Raw genomic sequence first — 25,071 nt, forward strand, 5'->3', positions numbered from 1 at the left:
AACTCCTCATTACTGAACCTCTCATCTTGCAGATTACCACCCACAAAGCTGAACAACAGTAACCCATTGTGGAAGTGCTCTTAGCCCTCTTCCATCTAACCAAATTAGTCTTAACCACCTTTGGTGGTAAACAAAGCTTTCTGGGGCAGCTGGGCACTGCAGCAGGCTATGAAAGTAAATGCAGTACAATCCAGTTCTGGGCAAAGTAAAATCCTGTTGAAGGGCAGCAGCGAAGAGGTAGCAAATGACTGCTTCTTAAGCTTTTCCAGAGAGACATGCTTCTGCAACCCCATCTACACCCTGTCTGTTCTAGCTGAGTTTGAACAAAACAGCTTTTGTTTGTAGAGACAGCCTAGCTGCCAATTCGAGTTCAATAACTGGCTCCGGATTATAGTAGGCATGCCTAGACCTGTAGGATAAAATTAATTTCAGTCAAGTTGGTCTCAATCAGCTGTCACGCTGATATCCTGCTGTCCTGCAGCAAAACAGATGCAAAGTAAACATAAAAAGCATTATTCCATCAAATTAATGAGAGGCACAAACAGAGCTAAGCATGTAAAATAAGAGGCAAAATCTCAGCTTTCATATTAAAAAAAGCTTTCAAAATTTTAATTTAGGAAATGAGACAAGAAATTAAACATATTTCTCTTTTCAGTGTTATGATTGCTGAGGCACATCACTGAACTGAATGTGTGGAGCAGGACAAAGCTGCATAACAGAAGTTATGTCCTTTCTCTGCTTCAGTGCCTGGCTGCCAGAGGCTACTCACACATCCTTCCATTCACCTTTTCACCATATTGCCTGTTCAAGCTGCAAGGTCTATGAGGGTAGGGACAATCTTTCAGAATGTATGGGTGACCAGTCTACTAGGTGTTGTACTTGATCTTACAGACCAGCCCTCTGCATGGGTTATAATGTAAAAAACAATAGTAATACCCTTTCTCAGAAGAATAGCACACAAGTCCGCTTGTAAATTGTGTTGCACATAAAGTTTCCATCGCACTTCTAACAAATTCTAACAAATCTTACCCTACAGTTCCACAAACACATTAAACTAGCACTGCTGCCAAAAGAAGCAATCTGGCCAAAAAAAAGGTTAGTTTGAACCCATCTGGGTTCTCCAAGGCAGTTTACAACATAGCTACACAAATGCTTGTGTTGGCACAAGGAATGGAGCAGCAGGACCATTTCTTCAGCTGGCAGTGCCAGTTTATGCAGGCTGAGACCCATTCTTGAAAGTGCAGCCTGGGTTCTCTGAAGGATTTATCTCACAGAGCCAAGTTATGGTGGAAAAGCTACAGGTCACCCGATTTTACTTGTAAAGCTGCTAATAGTCACCTCCTAGGAATGCTGCAAGGTTAAGTACATTTGTGTTTGCAAGGCATTACACAAGTAGGACGAGTAAGTACTTGATTTTTCCCTCCTCCCTTTTCCCCTGCCCTGGCCACTAAGTATAACTTGTTCTGAGTTTCACATCCTAAACCAATGGCTTGGAGCAGCTCCTAGAAGGTAGCTGTCAAGCTCCCTGCCTGCAAGCCAGATGGAGGTCCATCATCATACCCACCTATTGTGATTTGAAACTGTTCTGTAACCGTTGCAGCTCAAACAGCATCTAAATACATTGTACCCACCCTGCTGCAGGGAACCGTGGAACAGTCAGATTACCTCTGCAGCAGACGTGCTTTTTCTCACCTTAATCTGAGGAACAGCTGCAGAGGGGGATAAAGGACGAGTAAATCACCTCCTTTTGCGGGCATTCCACATGTAAACACATCCTGTCCAGCTGACAGAAACAACAAACAGGAGTGTTTCTGAAAGGTACCTTAATAAGGATGTCAACAGCATGCTGGAGAAACAAAGGATCAGCCTCAGTGCCATCAGCATAAGGGAAACCATCCAAGCGAGGAAGTACATACCTTGCTTTCACAGACTGGGTGTGACAACAGGCATTTTGGTTATTTTTTTTTTAGTTCTTCAAAGTCCTGCTGTTTCTGAGATAACAATTCTTGATCCCTCACCATCTTAAAAATATGCTCATGTTCAATGCGTTTGGTGGAAATACCTAATGTAAACAATACACTGAGGTACAGGGTCCCCAGAATCAATGAACAGCTGGGATAGCTGAGCAGTGCAGAAGTTTTAGGATATCTGTCCCAGTGTTTGGTCCCTAGAGGCAACTCAGAGAAACCTACAGAACCTACTCCATTGCACAGCCTCTGATGCTGTTTGCTACCCGAGCACACAGGCACCCATCCTTGTTTGCAGCCAAGGTACAGGACATGCCAGAAACGTGGAACAGAAAATGCAGTATGCAGCAGTTCCCTGGGCTACCAAGACTTCTTCAGCAGCTCAGCACAAACACCAAGTTCTAAGCTCTAAAACAGAACTAATTTATTTTATAAGCTGAGATAAAGCATAAATGCCCATGCTATGTATTACTCGTCACTGAATCAACAGCTCTAATAAACTGTTTCACAAGACCTTTCTGATACTGTGCTAAAATAAGACTGAGCTCCATATTACAAAAGAAACATTCCTAAAAATGCTTTGTGCAAGACAAATGTAATAGAACTGACACTGCAGTCACACTGACATTTTTCATACTACCAAAATAAAAGCGTATTAGATAAAAATAAGTTTAAAATATTAAATGTGAGATAAATACAGCTTGGAATTACAAAAATCAAGCTCTCATGCTTTCTAAATTATCCCTAAGTACAAGCAGACACTGTTAAACCTTTCCTATTACCCCCGATCCTGTTAATATTTATGCACACAGGAAGCTCCACTGAAATCATGACGACTACTCATCTGCAGAAAGTTAAACATACTGCACAATTGCATGTCTCATGCCATAAAACCCTCACTTATAAATGTAGAACCTAATTTGGTCGCCTATATCCCTGTACATAAAACCCCCAGCACATACAGTCTTGACCTCCCCTCACCCCCAGTCCCCGAAACCACAGAATAAACTCTCAGTAGGGTGGAGTTGCCAGAGGTTTTAGTCAATACAAATGAAATCCAGCTAAAAGTATCTTTTCTAATCATTGCTAAAAATAGACATATGTTCTATATATAGAAATATAGATATGTAAAGAAGCATATACATAAATACATATGAAGAAATAAGAGGGTGATCTCTATACCTTCTTGTTCTTTCTCTGTGCACAGTCAGATATTTGTCACTTTTTTCATGGCATGGCAAGTTTCTAACAGGATGTTCATTCATTCCTTCCCCTCCCAAGAGCAGTTAGCGCTCAAAGCTGAGATGCAGTTTCCTACCATCAAACGCGTAAGTCAAGAAATGAAATAATTAAGTTTCTAGAAAATGAACTCACAAAAGCTTACTTTAGAAATTGCCAAGAAAAAGAAAGCCACCAAGAAGTCCACTTGCTTTTGTTTTTTAGCTAGTTAGTGGAACCCACTTAATCCAATATGACAAAATAAAATTCTTAATGTATTCAATTTAAGTTATTTTTCTCTGTACAGACTCCTGGAATCTCCTCTTTTCTAAGCCACTGGCACTTTTCTGTACTACAATTACACCACACCTGCAGTTTATTCCAGTTTTGCTTACCAAGGGCCACTTAAAGCCATTCAAGAGCCACCAACTAGTGACAGCTGGCAAACTCAAACCTGTCTCAGTAGTCTATCATATGTAATCAATTGCAAATAGAACTTCAACAGACTCATCCCATTATTTGCTAGCTAATTCCCCCTGGGAAAACACGCCAGCAAGCTTCCACTTTGAATCATGAAGCTAGTTTTGCCCCTGTCCCTCCTTCTCAACTTCTCCCTTTCTCCCCTCTTTGCATCAGTTCACTGCACTGTTTCAGTTTTTCAGCTTGATACCCGTTATGTTATGTCAGCTGTTACATTACGCTTAAAACAATAGACTCCAGCTGGCTGAGGTCAGATGTGAAAACAAGGACCTAACAAAGCCATAGACCCTCCAGTTATACTGAAATTGAGATACACACTGAATGTAGCACTTAATGACAAACTACTTTCCAGACATTTGGGCAAAGCATAAAGGAAACACCTGTCACTGCAAACATTACACACTAATCCACATAAATCCTAAATTTAAAAATCTTTCTTTTCACTGCTTAGCTCTACTATGCACCAGTATTTCATAGTTTGGCATTTTTTGGTTTTGTTTTTGGTTTTTTTTTTCAGGATGAAATTTGTATAACTCTGTTTACTAAAATACTAAATAGTGAAAAATGTGTATAATTTCCAAGAAAATATATTTACCATGTTTCTTTAGAGTTTACCAAGCAAAGGCTCTCAGTTTGACATGGATTTACACCCCCAAAAAGTTTAGTTAAACTTTAACCCTTAAGTAGAAAGTTTGATAAAAAGTGAACAATAGATGTAACAGTGAATGAAACACCCTTTTTTTCAGTGATGGTATTTTCTTAAACGCAGCTTCAAACAGAATTTATTGGAATGCAGCTATGTGAAAAATTAAACAAATAAAACACCAGTATACTGTGTCTTATAAGTGCAAACACAAGCTCTTGAGAAAGGTGAACTACTCATAACTCTGGAGCATGGATCCCCCTATTTTTCAAAACACGGCATACAACACAAAAGCAAGGTTTTCTGAAAACTGTCACGCTACTGTAGTTCATATACGGAAAGCTGGGAAGGTTGCTCAGCACAACTGCCACCTTGGCCTGTGTCACTCGGCCAACCCCCCCAGCCGCCAAGCGAGGGAGATCGCCACGTCGGATCACATAGGCCGCCAAGCGAGGGAGATCGCCACGTCGGATCGCATAGGCCGCCAAGCGAGGGAGATCGCCACGTCGGATCGCGTAGGCCGCCAAGCGAGGGAGATCGCCACGTCGGATCGCGTAGGCCGCCAAGCGAGGGAGATCGCCACGTCGGATCGCGTAGGCCGCCAAGCGAGGGAGATCGCCACGTCGGATCGCGTAGGCCGCCAAGCGAGGGAGATCGCCACGTCGGATCGCGTAGGCCGCCAAGCGAGGGAGATCGCCACGTCGGATCGCGTAGGCCGCCAAGCGAGGGAGATCGCCACGTCGGATCGCGTAGGCCGCCAAGCGAGGGAGATCGCCACGTCGGATCGCGTAGGCCGCCAAGCGAGGGAGATCGCCACGTCGGATCGCGTAGGCCGCCAAGCGAGGGAGATCGCCACGTCGGATCGCGTAGGCCGCCAAGCGAGGGAGATCGCCACGTCGGATCGCGTAGGCCGCCAAGCGAGGGAGATCGCCACGTCGGATCGCGTAGGCCGCCAAGCGAGGGAGATCGCCACGTCGGATCGCGTAGGCCGCCAAGCGAGGGAGATCGCCACGTCGGATCGCGTAGGCCGCCAAGCAGCCAGCAGACGGCACCAATCCATCACCGGTGCTCCGTGCTGGCCTGCAAGCTGTCACCAGCTCCACTGCTAGCCTGGGGAAGGCCGCTCTTCCCAGAGCCTGCCTTGGTCTTGGTCTTCAGAGTTTGAGCCCCAATAAACGCTTGGTGCTTCATGGCCATCTCATCCCAGCATACTGTGGGGACAAATGCTAAATTCTGATTCCTTTATTCACCGTGATGTAGTTGCAGACTTTATTTTAAATGACGGTGTATGCCACCAAAGAATTCCAGGTACGGAAATCCAGAAAGAGGGATTTCCACCACCACCCATAATTATTAGAAAAGTCAGAAATGGAAGTAAGTAATTTGCTGCATTCAGGCTTATCTTTACACACTCCAGTGCAGCAGACTAAAAACAGAATTCAAACCCAGAACTTCTGAACCTGCTAGAAGAAATAGATGCAATACATGTAAAAAGAGTTTTCTTTCTATGAAAATGACTGCTTATTCTTACCACATACAACTGAAAGTCACTTTTGGTGGTAAATTTACAGAAGTTTAGCCAAATAAACTTATTTCCTCACTGAAAAGGAAACATCTAAGACAATGGCAAAAGCATACCTGGAGAGATATAACATACTGGAAATCTTTCAGTGTGCTGACAAATGCACTGTCTTTTTCTTTCTCCTCCATGCAAATATTTGTCCAATTCCTTTCACTGAAAGCTTTAATTTTTCTCACTTTTTTCTATAAGGCTATCTATATGATGAGAAGCATGCAGGCCAAACAGCATGTATTTTGTGGCTACAACTACAAAGTGGCCAGAGTTGTCTATGGTAGCAATTTTTCTTTCACCTTTTTCTCAGAATTATTTTTATTGATTACTCGTATATAAAATTCCCCAAGCCCATGTGAAAAAATATTTCTTTATTAATAGTGCACTTCTTCCAAAAGATATTTTGATCTACTTCAGGACACAACCCAAGGTCTGAATCCAGCCACCCCAGAAGGACCCAGTGTGGTCCAATGCTGCCCTCTGCGGATTTTGAGGAGAAACGATCGCTCCCTTCTGCAACTGGTTTTTAGCACATGTAAAAACAAAAAGCAGCTCACCTTTCCGTCACTGATCTTAGCATACTTTCCTTCAATCTCACCTCTTCACTCCTTGGAATTCCTATTCAGTTCAGACTTCATCTCCGCTAAAATAACAATAAGCTTTCCTCTTGTTTTTTTAAAGCCCATTTCGTTAAGTTGATTCAACTGTCCCTGACAGCCAATCTTATTTCCACTTTAGAAGCATCTGATTTGTCTCCCTCAGACCCGTTCAGAATGGACATAAAGCAGAATTTAAGCTGGACTAAAAGCATGTTCACGCAACCTTCATAACAAAATCAATTAAATCCCTTTAACATCACATTTACATTAAACACATAATTCTGATATACAGACCAGGGGAGTTGACAAGGGATTGCTTTGCAAACAGCTGGAACAAGTTAAGATGTTACTACTAGCAGCATTTCAAACCAACACAGCTGATTTTGCAATGAAGTAGATTAGAAGCACTCACATTTTCTGCCAGCACAGCTCAGCTAAAAACATCAGAACCACAGACTGAAGTGCAGCAAGAAACACCTGGGTTCAGAGTCAGAGGAAGCTCCTTGTTCCAGCTACTAACTATACTGTCACCTAATTAGAAGCGGGGAGGGCGATTTTCATTTCTATTCATGTTTCCTGAGCCTTCGAATCACTCACATTTGGCCTTTTTACTACAATATAAAGATTACTTTAAATGAAAGCAGAGATTCTCAACTTCAGCTATCAAGGGAATGGCAGAAAGGAAATGCAGTCGGCGATTCCCTGGACACTTCCATCTGCAGATCCAGCAAAGGAAAAGGATTAAAGAGTACGAGTCCACCACACACATCATCTACATCAGCTCACCTCATTCTAGGCCCGACCAGGGGACATTGCTGAGGCTGCAAAGACAAATTTTTCACTTTCTCAGCTACAGTTGTTCTTTAAAGAGAATCTATAATTAGATCAACCTGTAGGGCTATCACCAGGCATTCTTTAGAAACATTAACCCCATTTAATTTTTCAAAAAGGATGAAAATGCACCAGTGTCCAGATCATAAGTGTCTCTCTTGACCTTCTTAACCAAAGAAGATAATCAGAGGAAAAAAAAATAATGTTGGAAGCACCTCAAATTATTTGAACCCTTTGTTTTCTGTGAAGACCATCTTCAGAATCAAAAGCTGTAGGTTTTTTTCTTTCTCACAAGGCCCACAAAACACTCCAGCAAACTAAACCCAAGGGTTATACTCAAAATATTAAAAAAAATAAATTTAGGTTTCTCGTAGGCCTAGACTCCGTGACACTTAATTGTAGGAATAATTTCAATGCAAATAACATTGATGTTTACCACCCAAAACTCTTATCTCTCAATTGATGGTCTTTTTAGTGTTTAAAAATTGTTTAATTTCTTCAGTAAGAAGTAAGCTATAGTATAAAAGGTACTCAGAAAACAGAATGCTGGCAAGAGCTTATACTTTCATCATGAAAACATAACCTTCCTTTTTTTTTTTTTTTTTTTTTGAATCAATATTGAAATGAGATTCCTACCAGAAAATAGCTTTTTCAGGCACACTAAATATCCCTTGGTTCAGCAGAATATTTAATCCCCTTGGATCAGGCACTTGGATTTTCTTAGATCATGCTGAGATAACGGCATTCTGCTGTGTTCTGGCACCATAAAATCCTTGCTTATGAAAATAAAAGAAAAATATGGCCTCTCTGGGAACATACATCTCTGAATTACTTTTTTCCATAGTTTAAATATTGTAGTCTCAAAATCAATTTTTATACAGATATACCACATTCTCTTTATGAGTCATGGCAAAAGCTCTCCCACACCACTATTTTAAATGGGCCAAGTGTACATATACCCTTCAAAATGATGATCCTTTCACAGTCTTGGCTCAGACTCCAGCTCTCGCTGGGCAAGTGCCAATGAGTAACTGGAGTCAAACCCCTCCAACAGCACCATCTAGTGAAAAAAAAAGATAAAATAAACACATGCAAATTTAAACAGTTTTCACTGCATTCTGGAAACTAACAAAAGGCCAATTCTCCCCTAATCTCCCATTACAACTGCATTTAGGTATAGCTTTCATCAAGGCTCTTTGCCTTCTGAAGTGTGGTGACAAGCAGAGAAAGATTCAACAGCTAATTGTAAGCTTTTTGTCTAGAACTGGAACACCACTTGGAACACATATAAACTTTCCCTGGTTTATTTTTCCAGTCTTAAGCTTGCATTTCTCTTGTCATGAAAAAGAGAAGCATTTTTAAATGCTTTAAAATTACTGATAAAATAACATCTTGTATTTCCTCCTCTAGTAGTGGGAAGTGATGTTATAAGACAAGGAGCTCCAGAATAAAAAGAAAACAACATATACCTATAATCTCAACAGCTTTTTTAGCTCTTATTTTCATATAATTGGAACATCTTATATGACTATATTATTGAAGCATGAAATTCTTGTTCACAAAAAAGAGACACAGCTTCCATCTGTAACTTTAATGCAACTAGTCTCTGGTTTCAAAATGACTATCTGCTGAAGTGGAGGTGCTTAGATCTTTCACAGGGTCAGAGCAAAATCCTTTGGCTACACAGGAAATAAAGCAGTATAGCTCTTAATTGTGAGTGTTTTCAAGGGTCTTGTTGACTAGTTTTTCAGTCAGGAGGAACAGATTCTGCACTTTTCCAAATGTGCATCTTCCATGCCATGGAATTCAAGTGGGCTGTAGAAGGGATTCTGTTACACAGTAGTTTGCAGATAACACACGTGCTTTTGCAGTTATTCCTTCTCATTTTCAAGATGAATCAGATTTACAGTGCCCATGCAGTAAGCTCATCTAACCAGACTCGCTCCATGGGGCTGTTCAGCTCAGCATACCCACATGCTAATGCTGAGCACTCATTTCTAGACATTCAGCATAATAAAGATATTTCTTGAATTTCAGACCTATGGGTGCCTGGTCAAATCCTCCCCCTCCAAAATACAGGAAGTCCACAAATCTCAAGTAGGCAAAATTTCAGAGCATGACATGGTATGTTTGGTACCACTGTCTCAGCCTTATATTTGATGCACTGCAAAGCAGAATTCATTTAGAAAGAATTCTACCCTACATAGTAAATACTGTCTAAATAAAAAGCAATCTGCTCTTGACAAAGTTTCAGTAATTTTCCCTTTGGAATGAAAATAGAGAAAGGTGGACTCGACTTACAATCTTCAGAAAAGAAGAGTTAAAGGTCCCTAAGTATTACTTTAATTATTTCAATCTCACAGAGCACACACTTGGGCTGTGTAACTCAAGTTTCATGAAAGGTCTCATAAATCTCAAATTCCACATGGCCAAAAGCTCCCTCCCTTCTCACTGTCCCAGTTAATCCCCAAGCAAAAAAACTTTTTTCAAGATTACCAATACTCCTCCTGGTAGGTTACACTGCTGCACCTTTGAGGTCTCTCATGCTCAGCGTTAGTTTGTAAATCAACTTGTTTGCCCTTCTTTTGCTCACCTACAACAACGCTACCTACTTCCAGTGTCTGGCTCCAAATTAAAATTATTATTGTGATATAACTAAAAGTCCTTCTACAAACACAAAAGAGAAATTAATTCCTACTGCAAAGAAAGAGTGCTCTTATAAGCTTTAATAAGTCCCCTTACATCACTATGTTTTTTCATCCCTGTATGCTGTTACACTTTCTTTTTTCTTCTTTCTTTGCATTTTACAGTTTCTCTTAAGCCAGTCATCTGTGATTAACTCCCTCCTTAAGAATTCAGTTACAAACTGTCAAAATTAAATGTAATGAAATATTAGAGTGAAAGTAAAATCTTAAAATAAGAACAGAATAGGAAATTTTGCTAAGATGACACTAACAGGAACCAGATGCTAACGTTCATATTTGTGTTGCAAGGTGCCATGACTCTTTTGCAAGTCCCACCAAAACCCGATAAAGCAGAGAGCATACTGGCCCATCTACTGCTTTGGACCAATGGATCACTGTAATCCCCTTCAATTTCTTGAAGATATCAGAATATACCAATACTGAATGAACAAACAACTGCTGAATTCCCAAGAAAAGATGACAGTAAGATTTCAATGTTACATTAATCATAAGAAAAACTATGACATGTAGAACAGGAACACTGTTTCACACTACTTAGAAAGCACGATAATACAGAACAGTATGAAGACCCAATACATATTGGATATTACAGACATTGTATGTAATCCTGAATACATTGCATACATGTTACACTGAATCCCAGACTGGTTGGGGGCTGCAGGGGATCTCTGGATATCTAGTTGAACCCTCTGCTAAAGCAGGTTCTCCTAGAGCAGGCTGCACAGTCACATCCTGGCGGGTTTTGAATGTTCCCAGAGGAGATGGCTCCGCAGCCTGGGTGGCCTGTTCCAGCGCTCCATCACCCTCAAGGTAAAGTTCTTCCTCACATTCAGATGGAACCTCCTGTGTTACAATTTGTGCCCGTTGCCCCGTGTTCTGTCATTGGGCACCACTGAAAACAGCCTGGCCGCCTCCTCCTCCTCACACCTGCCCTTAAGGTATTTGTAGACATTGATGAGGTCCTCTCTCAGCCTTCTCCAGGCTGAAAAGGCCCAGCTCTCTCAGCTTTTCCTTGTAAAGGAGATGCTCCAGTCCCCTCGATCTCTGTAGCTTCTGTAAGACCCTCTCCAGCAGTTCCCTGTCTCTCTGAAACTGGGGAGCCCAGAACTGTACACAGCACTCCAGAAGTGGCCTCATCAGGGCAGAGCAGAGGTGGAGGATCACCTCCCTTGACCTGCTGACCCTGCTCCTCCTCATGCACCCCAGGATCCCACTGACTCCCTGGCCACGAGAGCACACTGCTGGCCCATGGGCAAATTGCTGTCCACCAGAATTCCCAGGTCCTTCTCCTCAGTGCTGTCTTCCAGCAGGTCAGCCCCAGCCTGTGCTGATGTATGGGGTTGTTCCTCCCCAGGAGCAGGACCTGACACTGGCCTTTGTTGAACTTCATCAGGTCCCTCTCCTCCCAGCTCCCCAGCCTGTCCAGGTCTCACTGGAGGCCAGTGCAGCCTTCTGATGTATCAGCTGCTCCTCCCAGTTTTGTATCACCTGCAGCCTTGCTGAGGTTACTCTCTGTCCCCTCATCCAGGTCAGTGATGAGTAAGTTGAACAGGACCAGACCCAGCACTGACACCTGGGGAACACCACGAGCTGCAAGCCTCCAGCCAGACTCTGTGCCACTGATCTCAACCCTCTGAGCTCTGCCTTTAGCCGGTTCTCAACCCACTTCACTGTCCACACATCTAGTCCGCACTTCCTGAGTTTATGTACAAGGATGTTACGGGAGACAGTGTCAAAAGCCTTGCTGAGGTCAAGGTAGACAACATCCACTGCTCTCCCCTTGTCTACCCAGTCATTCCATCATAGAAGGCTAACTGGTTGGTTGGGAGTGATTTCCCCTTTGTGAATCCACGGTGACTATTTCTAGTTACGTTCTTTTCCTCCACATGCTTTGAGATGACCTCCAGGATGTGCTGTTCCATCACCTTTCCAAGAACAGAGGTGAGGCTGACTGGCCTGTATGTGTTACACACATACAGACAGTACACACTACATACAGTACGGACACACAAAATGAGTTCCATGATTTCATGGGAGGTTAAGGGTGGAATGAAATCACTTGTTATGTTGTCACTAGAAGTTATTTCACTGAATCAACACACGTGTAAAATATTGATATATTGCAAAGATGAGTGAGATCACAAGTGAAATTCATCATAGAAATTGGCAGAAGTATCCATAACTACTAGCTATGGATAAAAAAGAAACCAAACCGATTTAAATCTGTACAAAAAGAACCACAAACCACAAAACAGAAAAGATACTGGATGCAGAAATACATGTATAGATTCTCTTAGCTGGCAACTAATAATGATGTTACACATAAGAGTTCAAATAACTTACAAGTTATTTAAAAATAATATACCAGACATGAAGATACGTGAAATAGAAATAATGTGATTGACACTAAATTTAATATACTATATTCTTATACGTACAGTATTCGTATTAGGTATAAAACCCTAGCATATTGAATAGATACACTGACAAAGTTCATTATTATTGATGGGGTTAAGTGAACTTTTTCATGTTAATAATGATGTTATACGTAACAATGATAGTACTGGTGCACTGCTACAAGAACTATTTTGAACAAACATTTAAATTGCTAGTTAGCATTTTCTCAACACAGTGACCATGCTTTCACAAGTAAAATAATAGTCATTTATTCACATGCTTGCTATAAACAGAAGGTAACTGTGTACAGGTGCCTTCAGTATAAGCCATATAGGCTAAGACTTGGGGTTTTGTCTTACCATGATTTTTGGTGTTTCTGTGGTTTTACAGACTTCATTACAGAAAAGCAGAAGAGCCTCTTGCCAATTAAACCATAAGGAACATTCTGCTTGATATGGTATTAGTTCAGGAGATCAGAACTTGCACATTAAGAACAAATATGCATCAATTCACATAAACGTCCACATACATACCATCCAAAATAACGTCCCTGTAGCCAGAGCTGCATATTGTTCAATTGTAGAAAGCACACTGAAGATAAGGCATATCAGCACAATAAGAAAGCTGTAAATAAAAAAAAAAATTAAAATAATGCAGTGCAGTCTAGCAAGAACTTAGAGTGAGAACAGATAATTATGCAATCACAAATTATCTATACATTATCTATACAAACAGAAATGTCACTAGTATTGGATTACCTTAAAAAACAGCTGGTAACCTTTCAGTGATCCTGCCTCATGTTGGATAGTTTATTGCTCTTCATACACTGAGTTTTTGGGTTGCACATTCTCAGGTGAAACCACAAAATAACATTAGCTTTAGCCTACCTCTAAGATTTGCTATTTTCTAGCCCCTCAGGAAAAAAGCATTCCTTGTTCTTTCCCATTGTAAGGGCTACTACAGCTGAATCACCACCACACAACCCCCTCAATGTGTTTCAAATATTTGCCTTCTTGCAGTTCCAAATTCTAATAAACTGCAAAGAGAAACCCCAATTAAGCCAGAGCTTAACAGACTCTGCCCTCGCTCCCTTTTATAACCAATCCCCCAAAGGCCCCAGATAAATAAAATCTGACATTTGCCATCTGAAACACAACCTAGGTCTGATTCCATTTTTAAATAAAACAAAATTTCAAAGCAACTATCAGAAAGAGAGTGGGAATATAAGGGTTTGTTCCCCAGTCCCCGCCGCCCCAGTGAGTCCTTAGGGAGGAGGTCCTGACTCCAAAAGGTAAGATCTGGGACAGCCAGGGAGCTGCAGCAAACTCAGCCCAAATGCCTGTAACCCCCAGAAAGCCTCTTCCCCCAGCTGGAGAGCAAGGCTGCCCAGCCCTGCAGCCTCTGCCTCCAAACCCCTTCCCTGAGCAGCTTCAGCTATGCCCACCACCCCGCAGGACTGCTGCTTGCCTTAAAAGAACGTAATGCACTTTGGAAGCAAAACATTTAAGACCCAAACTGGATGCTATCCACTATACACTAGGCATAGGCAGCTTCCAGTTCCCAAACAACTGTGTGTTTCTTTTTAAAACATGACACAAGCAATGAAGAAGACTTAAAACATTCACTTATTAAACACAGAGCTAGTAGTTTGGGATATTTTTCACAATTCTTTTGAGACACACAAGACCAATTCCTTGCACTTGACAGAAACTCGCAGCAAAATCCACCAAATCATCCCTCCCGTTACAGACAACTAAAACTGTTAATAATATTTTTTCTCAGAAAAACAGCAATAAAAAAAAGAAGTGATGTAACGAATAAAACTGAACTCAAGAGGAGAAATATTAAAACAGGACATCAATGGCTGCACATTAGCATGGCTCAGCAGAAGTCACCCAGAGCCTTTATCTTTTTTCACATAAGTGAGAACTTCATTAGGTGACTCTTTTGAAAGGCCAAGCACTCAGGAAAACAAAAAGGTGTCAGGGCTGACAGAAGCTAGACTGCCCCATGATTGCTTCAAAATATAGCACACGCGAGTCTGATGTACACATAGACAAATAATACTGTAAACACATTACAAGATTGGGGAGAGGAAGTTTGTAAGTAATTAGGTACAAAAATCAAATTAGTAAGTGATAATGAACTGAAGTTAATAAGAGAGTTTATCACTTATCGACACAAACAGACATGAGGATACACTTTTACTTAGGCAAAAGTATAAACACATAGGTGTTTCTGATTTATCTCTAAAATCTTCCCATTTTACCTTGCATCTCTACTTTTGGCAATTCTTAAATAGAAGTAAGATGTGCAGACAAGGCAGGGGAATGCACAGATTAGCTAGCCATTTGAAATATAACACAAATGTTCCCCAGGTATCCAGCCCTTCTAGCTGCAATATTCCCACAATTGCTTAAGACCGATACACGTGACAACATGAACATAAACGGGTTCATTTGCAAGGAGGTAGCTAAGTGCCTCTAGATAAAAAGTCCAACATACACAGAAGTACCAGACCAAAGCAAACAATAAATTGCATGGGATGGTGTAAGCTGTCTGAACACATCCTGAGCGGTAACCGTGAATTCTTCTTACACCCGTTAATAGCAGCAGACTTGTCGGAAGCGCAGTTCGGGCGGTACCCGAGACCACGAGAGGGCACCGCAGCCCAGACGAGCCCATGTCTGAACAAACGCAGCTAAGGAGGAACCTAATAAGGACTAAAGGTGAAAGTTTGTGTGCTTAAGTGACAGGAAGATAAACTTTAGGTACATCATTTGTCAAATCTCTTTGCTTGCTACTATTAGAGAAACTGAAGGCTGACATAAGGACTGCATTAAGGGCCAGCCACTGCACTTCCACGGGTTTCTATGCACATGGATGGGTCTGTTTCACTTTCACTAATCTAGGAGTTTTTTGACTCCCAGGAAAACTCCTGAAACTGATTGTTGTGCTCTTTCCAGGCTGAAGCATAAGAGACCTTCATATCCAAAAATACACAGTCCCAAGCAAAACAAAGATGTTTGGTCAGATATTGCTGCTTCTCATCTGTTTCTTTGACATTAGACAGAAGATGCTCACAACTCACAGTAGTACAGCTGTGTCAGTGGAGCACCACAGCCAAGCTACCAACCCTGTCACACTGGCATCGCTATTTTGCTTCTGAGACTAGATCAATTGCACATAAGGAATAGAGGGTCCAAAACTGAGGGGGAAAAAATACCCTGGCATTAGTCTACTGCTTGTTTGCTTCCAACACTCAGCTCTTACCCTGTTTTTATTTCAGTACTAGCGGCTTACTCCTCCACTTCTGAAGCATAAGAAGGGAGTGAGGCACCAAGAAAATGGAAAACAGGAAAAGTATGCCACTTTTTTTTTTCTTTTTTTGGACAGCTACATCCCCTCTCCTCAGCCAGAAGTGGAGCACAGATTCACAGTTACTACCCGCTTTCACTTGTTGACTGCAGACAAGTTCACTGTAGGTAAATAGTTATGAAAAACAGTTGCAAAGACAGACTCTACCTCAAAATTGAGTTTGCTGTATGTGAAAATCACCCTGGGGAAATTTAACTGTCAGGCTCAGAAAGCTTCCATTACTGTGAGAGCTGTGATTTACTTTTGTTTCTCCCGAAGTATTTGGAATGTAACTGAACTTGTGTGAATTTTCACAGGGAAAATCAAAGGTACAACCCTGACAACAGAAGATAAAATTTCAAAGCCCCAAACCTGGTTCATTTTTTCAAAGCAAATGTTACCATTTCCACATGTCCAAAATAATCCTATCACTGTTAATGTCACTTTACTGTGATCACTATTACTACATTTTCCAAAAAAAGGTACTCACCTTGATACAGTTGCTAAGCACATGAACTTTTCAAGCAACCAGTTAATATCAAACTCATGGGCAACTGAAACCAACCTTACACTAAGAAGCATTAAACAAATTACTACTAGACAGATGTATCAGCCCTATCCTAATCAACCATATGATCACAGATAGTTAAGAGTTTTGTTTCAGACAAACAAAGCCTCACCTGCACGTCAAAGCTCTGTTGTTGTTGGAAAGACACTGGACACATTCAGGGAGCAATTTATATCCCATATGAAACAAGGTATGAGAAAAATGTTTAGTTATTTCAACTGTTGAGCAGGTGAAGGTTCTAAACATGGGCATTTAAATTAGGCACACTGAATATGGGCTATCCAGTATACGTGCTAATCCCAAAACACTTACTAGACTTCACAGAACAATCATTTACTCTTCACTGGGTTGTAGCCAAGCTGCTTTACTGTAGCCTAACAAGTGGAAAAGCATGTTACTTAGCCAGACTTGCTTCGTTGTCTCGCAGTAGAAAATCAAAAATACCTTAGGCCCATATAATATCACTCAGGGACTTAAAGATCTAAGACTAATTAACAGTTTAGCATCAATCACTCTGGAACACTTTGCTAAGCATATAGTCCCATGCTGATTTCACCAGTTGTATATGGAGTAGTAGCACATTCACCACTGTGTGTAGCCTAACGACTCCATATAATACCTTTTTCCTCCAAAGAAGGGACAGACAGAACAACGCTGGGATTTCTTTAGCGGTCAGAAAAGGCTTAGTCTTTTGGAAACCACCAGTCTTTTATCTCCTGAAACCCATTGCTTGTTTGCCCTCTGTGCACAAATACGAGCATCTTCAAGAAAGGAAGCAGAGCAATGAAGAGTTTGGGTTTTCATCAGCTCTGATCTAACTAGATTGTGGGGCCAAGCAAGCCCTAGAGATGAGGTGTGTGAACTCTGCCATATTGCCTGTCCCAGGTTACAAAGTAGCATTTGCCTGCATGTAGATAAATCACAGATAATGCTTCAGTAGATACAGTCAAAAATACTTAGTTCTGAGTAACTCATATTTAACAGTGCGACATTTCTTTTAACACCAACGGTCTGATCATCTTTGCATTTCTGTATGCAAACCCATGAAAGCACTATCAAAGCAGCATCGACCCTAATACTTAGAAAGCAACAGATGTTTTCTTTCATGCACCAAGTTTTCAGTAGACTATTACAGGGCAACTTGTTTCCCTTGAGCCAGCACTGCCTTACTAGAAGCCAGTTTCTGTGGTTGCCTTTCCAGCTCGGTTTTTAGAGGCACTGCAGACCTGGTGGAGTCATTCCCAGAAGTGGAGCTGTCTCAGCGTGCATTAAACAATGTCGGAGTGCAGCCCTCCAGCAACACACTGAGCTCATGTACAACCAAGCCTGTATATAGACCTGGGATGTGTGTCTATGCTATACTAGCCATTACAGAGAAAAGCACAGACACAGGTGTAGATAGAGTTACATGAGACTGTATGAACAAAAGTGTGCATGTGGGCAAATATACAATAAATAATAAAATTTGGCTTACTCCATGAAGTCAGCCAGAAGATTTAGGTATTTTTTTTGTCTCAAACAGGTTTGAGAAGTCAGAGAATTTCCAGGGAAGAATCACAGAGCTGACAGGTAAACATGAGCAGCCAGTATATATATTATATTTAGCAATATAAAGGGACCATATTAAGAGCTAAAGGTGAATTTAATGGTTTCTGATTATTCTAGACTATATTTTGACTTTCAGAACAGATTCAGACTTAGAGCTTTTTCACTGACCTCAGTGGCAGCTGCAGAAACTGGACATGTTAGAGGTAGCTTTCAGTACTTTGCAGTCTCCAGCCCAGAGTTGCTGCTTTTTTTCCTGTGTTTAACTATGGTTTAAGAACATTAGCATGTCTTTTTTGTGGCTTGAAACAATGTGTAGAATGATCAAAGGAACAATTAACCTCCTACTTAGAGATAACAATGCTCATTTAGTAAATGTCACAGGTAGGAGAACCGATAAAAGTTTAGAAAATATGTCCAGTGATACGACCAGGAACATTTAAACAAAAAGGTGTTTGAGACAAGCTGGAAGTACTTACTGACCAGATTAGCATAGTCTCATGCACATGCAGCCATCATCATCAAAACCAGTATTAAAATGTGGGAAGATTTCATTACTTCTTGCAGTGTTTCTTACACACTCTCAGTAGGAATCTTTCCATGATCCTGGAAAAAGTTGTCATTAGGCCCTAAATTAAGCTAAAACCTCAAAAACATTAAATAGATGAGGAGGGAGATGCAAAGTTCAGCTCAATTTATATAAACCCAACTTGAGTTCTAACCCTTGAGGAAGACAGCCAGTTTTTCTTGTCCAATGTCATGTAAGCATAAGTCATAGCTGACGTAAGTCTGCTCTTTCGAACAACTTTTATTCATTACAGCTATCAATCTTGAAGGTATCCAACAGTCAGTGCCCTTGCATACAGGGAATGCTACATTAGCTAGTAACTACTGGATCTGTGCTCTTTCTTTTGGTATGAGGTCAATGGCTAATTAGTTCATCCTTTCTGTCTACTGGAGATAACAACTAAAACCAAGAAAGAAATACTCTGTAATAAAATAATTAAAAAAAAATTAAAAAGGCTTTTGGGTCCTTCTGTGTCTTTGGTAATATTCTACCCAAGCGCCCTTCTTGAACCTCTGTCCGCACTTTACTTTTGAGCAACTGGATTGCCTTTCTTTGAGTGTACAGCTTTGTTTAGTCACATGCATGATCAATCACCAACCATGCAACCTCCTCACCAATCCTGTAACTCATGGGGTGGGTTTGGTGTTTTGTTTTGTAGGGGTCTGTTTTTTACAGAGTAAACTACTCTTTTGCCCTTTAACTTTTACCTGCAATAGGTTTCATAAGTAAACAAAGTAATAAAAACAAAGTTAAACTTCCTCTAAGCATACAGCTTTAAAAGAACTGGGAGGATGACACTGAGAATGAAAGACACAAGTGTGTAGATTAAATATGGGCAGCTTCTTCTCTTTATCATCATAATTTGCAAACTGTAATGCTGCTGCATATCCAGTTCAGATTAGTTCAATAAAACATATGACAGCATCATTATTTTATCTTTCATCTCCATGGTTTACACATACTGACACTTACTTTGCAGATTGTGAACACAAAGACCAATGGTATCATAAAAGGGCATTTTCACGCAGTTTTACAGACAACAAAAAGTTACTGCAACGAGGATTTAGACAGACAACTTTATGTAAGACACACACTGAAGACAGAGGATCATTCTTTCACTCTGTCATGTATTCTGTCCCATTCCAGGCCAGAAAAGTCATTCCTTATTTAATTTTCATCAGGATTTCCCTGATGAAAAACGTGAACAGGTTTATATTACGACAAGTCAACATAAATCCCTAACCACCTCACACAGTACTGCACAGTCATTTCCATGGTCCAGCTAAGTAAGCATTCATACTAATTGATATCAAGTAATTTCTTAGTGCAGCTAGGCACACCAGGTCTTTCTTGCTCTTTCATTTAAGGTATTCTGGGATTGCTTGAGGAAAAAAAAATCTAATACAAGGTAGAAGTTAGAAATGGAATAGGTAAAACTTGTCAAATGAAGGACTGCTGACAATGAGAGACAAGGAAGGACTCTAGATCATAAATAGCATTGCCAGGAAGATAATACAGGATGGAAATTTATTATATGGGATCATCATAAAGGTATCGCATTGTGTGAAGACCAACAGATACATTTAAAAGTGAAAAACTCAGATAGGGTAGTTTTTTCAAAAAAAGAAACAGGATATCACCATAGAGAGAAAACTTCCATCCTTAAATAAATCCACACATATAAATACTCTGTATGCATAGGTCTTGTAATGAACCCTTTAGCAAGTCTGAATTGAACATGAATTCTGTCATGACTACAGACTACTGGAGAACAGTGCCAGTGTACTAACAGAAGACTAAATGAGCATTCAGTTACGCAACTGGTGGATGTCAGAGGTCCTCCATCACTTCCTCCATTAAAAAAAAAAAAAAAAAGCACGTTTGTTTTCAAGAGAATGGTCTGCTGAAGCTACATGATTAGAAAGCAGGAGCCCTGTACTTCAATTAATCTTTGCCCATACCTTTGGCCAACTTCAAAATTTCTATTAACACATGCATTTTTCTTCCAGGGTATGGCTGTGAACTCTCTAATCCTTGAATGAAAACTGCATAATAACTGTGTTAGCTGTGCCGTCTAACCAGTTCAGCTAACTTGCTTAGGAGAAAATCGTTTCACTTCCAAGAGAATATATAAATTTTAGTTTGGGTCTAGATCCATTAAACAGGGTGAAGTATGAAAAAAGCAAATTAAAAAACCACTGTAGCAAGGAGTTAGAAGAGACCAGCAACCTAAACAAACCATAGCTGAAGACGAAAGAAGTAAAAAAAAAAAAAAAAGTACCTTAGTCCTAATAAAAAAAAAGAAAAGTAGGGGTTTACATCTCTGGCTATGCAGGCTCCTCACACGGTTTTCCCCTAAAGATTTTTCTTACCTTTTTCTGTTTAGTTTTTGAGGCAGGGGAAGGAAGGAGGGGTACAGCCCCCTCACATCTTCCAGCCTCTCTGCAGCACGAGGATGCCCAGCAGAAGGGAAAGTATACTTGCATTCATGCAGAGAAGCATGATTCCCTCCAGGAAGTGGCTAGAACAGTTTCCTGTAAAACACGCGCTTCCTCTCTGTTATGTCCTACACAGGTCAAGCTACTAGGCAGATCACTGTTCTCAGCTGTCACTTGTCATCAAAAAAGCCTTCAACAGACAAAGTGCGAATGCTCTGTTTGTGTTAGCTTAGGTCTATCAGATGGAGCTTCCTGTTAATACGTATTTGTTCCAACTGTAAGGCAAAGTATAGTTGGCGCTTCCTGAAGGAAACAATGGCATAATTTTTAACCAGCTCCTTGACTCCTTGTCAAAGAAATACCATCTTCTAGCTCCTGTGTGAGAAAGCAGTTTTATTGTACAAGAAAGATCACATACAATCCAGGGTAGTCTGATATTAAGAAAAACAGGTTAGCTACACAGCTAAATAAGCAAGGCCTCTAGCACACTTACGTGGCTCTTCTCGGAAATTAGAGTCTGTAAAAATAATTTAAATTATGGGCACTGTACCAAAGCACAAAGCACACAATGAATCAAAAGTCATTTAGGATACAGCATCGTAATTATTGCAGGAAAAGCCTTTAAGGTCTTGGCGAAGGGTATGATTGCAGTAGAAATGCAAACCAGACATCAAGATGCTTCAAGAGGAAAGGTTGACTGCTCACAAAAAGCAATGTTATTGCATCCTGCAAGAAGGTATTGCTTTCCTTTGAGAACAGGCATGGCTGAACAGGAGAAAGGTGATAGGTACTGTGTAAGAAACTGGAAAAAGTATAGGCAACGTTTAAAACAAGCGCATGACCCAAGAGATGAGAACCGCTGGACTGCAGAAGATTTATCAAGGCTCCTCAGATCGTTCATAACGAGCATCCAACGGGCCTGATCATTAACAAGAAAATCCAACATTGCAACATGACGGCCACAGAAGTTGTAAGTGCACATGCACAATGAGGAAAGGATTTCACCCAATACTGTGAATTGAGAGAACTTCTGCAATTCCTCTTAAGTGCACCTCAGGCTTAGCAAGAGAAAAATAAGTCATTAGTGCTCTTATTATTTCTCTTATTTTTGTGGTTTGATTAAACACTACAAAGCAGGAAAGGAAATGTAATTTTCACAACTTATTTTGCTTGGAATATCTCACCTTCACTTTTTATCACTCTAAAATCCCATTAGGAAACCAGTACAGTCCTGTGTGCTGTCCTCATCCTCTCAATTTCACATTCAGGTTTGCCCAAGTCCTGCAGCACCCCGTCATTCAAAGCACAAGCTCATCCAGCATCATGTTCTGAAAGACATCCACTGCTGTGCGCTCATTGCCTGCAGCTCTAACACACGACCCATCTCAAGCTGACCATCAATTGAGCCTGTCCTTGGTTTAAGCATACATGCAAGCATAAGCAGAGCTTAACCATGGGTTTTCAGCTGCCCAGGCCAAGTCATTCGGTGGTGGTGGCACCAGGAAGAGAACAGGGAGCATCCTGCAAATGGTCCTCAGGACCTCTGCCTGTTTTACACAATAGGCAGATTTAGGCAAAAACAAATAAAAGATGCAAACACGGGCTTAGGACAATACCTCAGTTGCACACCATCACTGAAAGCAAAAGTTTGTTCTTACTGCAGTAGAGGACTTCCCTTTTATTGGCCAGTTCTGGATAAGTTCTTATTGTCGGGGGGGGGGGGGGGGGGGGGGGGGGGGGGGTTGGGGGGGGTGGAAAGAGAGAGGTACGTTCTAGAAACTGAGTGCCACAATACTAGGAAATCTTGTTTTCTAGGTGGAGTTTTATATAGTCAGTCTAAGGGCTCACCACATCACTATTCTACTTTTCTTGTAACCGCAGATTCAAGGCAGCAGAGTTTTAAAATAATTTTAGTATCCAAATATCAAAAGAAAAATACTAAAAGGTCTCTGAGACTCTAAAATCCAGCTTCTGAAACGCCTAAACTATTGCTCTGCTTTGATGTTATCAAATCTAAATTAACTAGATCTAAGTAAAATACTGTATTTTTTAAAAAATAGACTTGAAAATACTTTCCTGAAATACCCAACATTTCTTTTAAAAAGCAACAATATTTACTCCTAATGGCTTCTTGTGTTTGGGCTGGCTGGACACTATTTTGATAGCTTCCTCTGACAGAGCATTTTCAAGAGCTGTATGTATTACCCCTCTTTTTTCTTTTTCCTATTTACTTTCATCACAGCAGTACCACTACTAATCACTTTCCCTCTACAATTACAGATCAAAGGACATTGTATCATGCCTCCTAAAGCATATGCATCTAATAATACAACAGAAAAACTAGACTTGGTCATCTCAGCTCACAGAACTGCTTGCTTACGCTTAGTTACCAGCTTCTGGATATTCCACATAGCCAAGTCAGAATGCCATCCTACCCTAAAGAAGCAAAACAAGGCAGCAGAAAAGGAAAAGTCTCCACAAAAAAAAAGCAGATGTCTCCACATCTGAGGAGAGAGGCACTATCCCACAACATTGTGCAACTAGTTTACTGGTTCATGTAAACCTGTATGCTAATTTTACTGCAGTACAATCAGGGCTTACACTTCTATGTGTTCTATAAACAAACACCCACATTGCCAGCTCACTAAAACCCCTCCACAACAGGAAAACAATATTGACATTTCTGACAGCATCCTTTGCCTTTAGTTATGAACAGAGTAAAACAGTGGCAGGGACTAAAAAGCCACAGACAGCTGAACATACAAATGGGGAAGAAGTAATCATACCTTGAGCTACTGACCTGGATAGATGCTTTATTTGATTTATTCCAAATATCACAGAAGTGACACCAGACCTGAGCAGCTCTGGCCTACCCCCTCACCTGATCCCCCAAATGCCTTTTAATGCTCCTCTCTCCAGACACAACTGTGTCTGAAAGGCACTTTCATAAGTGCTGGCGAGTACGATGGAAGACCGTGAGAAAGATCTGAGACTGGGATAAGTACTGTCACCACCATATCCATTATGATTCTCTGCTTTAATTATCTAAAGGTACAGCTGACAGATGCTTTCACAGAAATCAGTATTGCTACCTTCTCTTGAGCTTTTCCACATTGAGTTCTCTGCTGCACTTTTCTAGGGTGGTTGGGGAGAGAAACATGGCACTCTTAATGCATCACAGCTCAGAAACAAGGAAGAGAAAATACATGACAGGTTACATTCTTAAGGTGAAAGCAGAGAATTTCAAACAGATAGACATATTTCCATTTCCAGAGAATTTTTGCTGAAGGGAAGATATAACACTTGGAAGCTATGGTAACCTTACTTTCTTTAGTTAGGTCTAAACATGATGGAAATTTCAAGGGTCCCTGGAGGGAATTTAAATAAAAGTTCATGAAGTTTCATTCATAAAAAACAAAAAGAGTCTAGAAAGTGACAGGCAGCATTACATTTACAGTGACAGAATCATTCTGTAATATAAAAATCTCTATAAATACCTGACATGAAATACAGAAACGCTCAATATGCCTTTTCCTCAAAAAGCCTAAATAGATTAAATTCCCAAAATGCAATCCATGCTGTGTTTAAAGAGCTTTAGCTTTATGCCCTCATCACACAATAGACAGTTTTCCAGGCTGAAAATGATGAGGATAATTATTTCCATCGCTCCAGCTTAGATGTTTATGTTCATTAGCTGTTTATGGAATACCAATGTCCTATCACTGGGCTAAAAAGTCTGCATTATTGTTTGGATTGCATTAAAATTTTTGAAGACTTTGATCTATAAATAAACCTCTCAGAAATAAATCTTGCAAATCTACTCAACATCCCCACAGACACTAGCATATTTATTAATACCATACACTTTATGAGAAATAATACAAGAATCAGTGATAATACAATCACCCACAGATGAAACTGAAGCAAAACAAGTTTAGCTGTATTGAAGAAAAAAGTGTTTTCCTGAAAGTGCAAAAATGGCATGACCTGGGTCAACTGTTTTTCTTAACTGCCACCACTAATCATTTGTAATCAAAGAGCAGGTTGGTAGTTTCAGCATATGAGAAATCTCAAGCTAGTGTAAAATTCTTAAGAAACTTTATACTTCAGTATATCAGTAGCACTCCTCCAACAGCATTCTACTTGCAATCTGTTTGAAATCTACAGCAGCAGCTGTGATGT

At 40.6% G+C, this 25,071-nt stretch overlaps 1 protein-coding gene across 2 annotated transcripts in view; it reads right to left on the reverse strand.

Moving 5' to 3' along the window:
• KCNQ1 (potassium voltage-gated channel subfamily Q member 1) overlaps positions 1-25,071 on the reverse strand; it is a 363,600-nt gene that overhangs the window by 301,773 nt on the left and 36,756 nt on the right. For both annotated transcript variants that reach the window (XM_037402862.1, XM_037402863.1), the window contains exon 2: positions 12,947-13,037. In XM_037402862.1, the coding sequence (XP_037258759.1) occupies positions 12,947-13,037 (91 nt within the window). The remainder of the gene's footprint in view (positions 1-12,946; positions 13,038-25,071) is intronic.

Source organism: Falco rusticolus, chromosome 10 (assembly GCF_015220075.1).
Source record: "Falco rusticolus isolate bFalRus1 chromosome 10, bFalRus1.pri, whole genome shotgun sequence".
Lineage (NCBI taxonomy): Eukaryota > Metazoa > Chordata > Aves > Falconiformes > Falconidae > Falco > Falco rusticolus.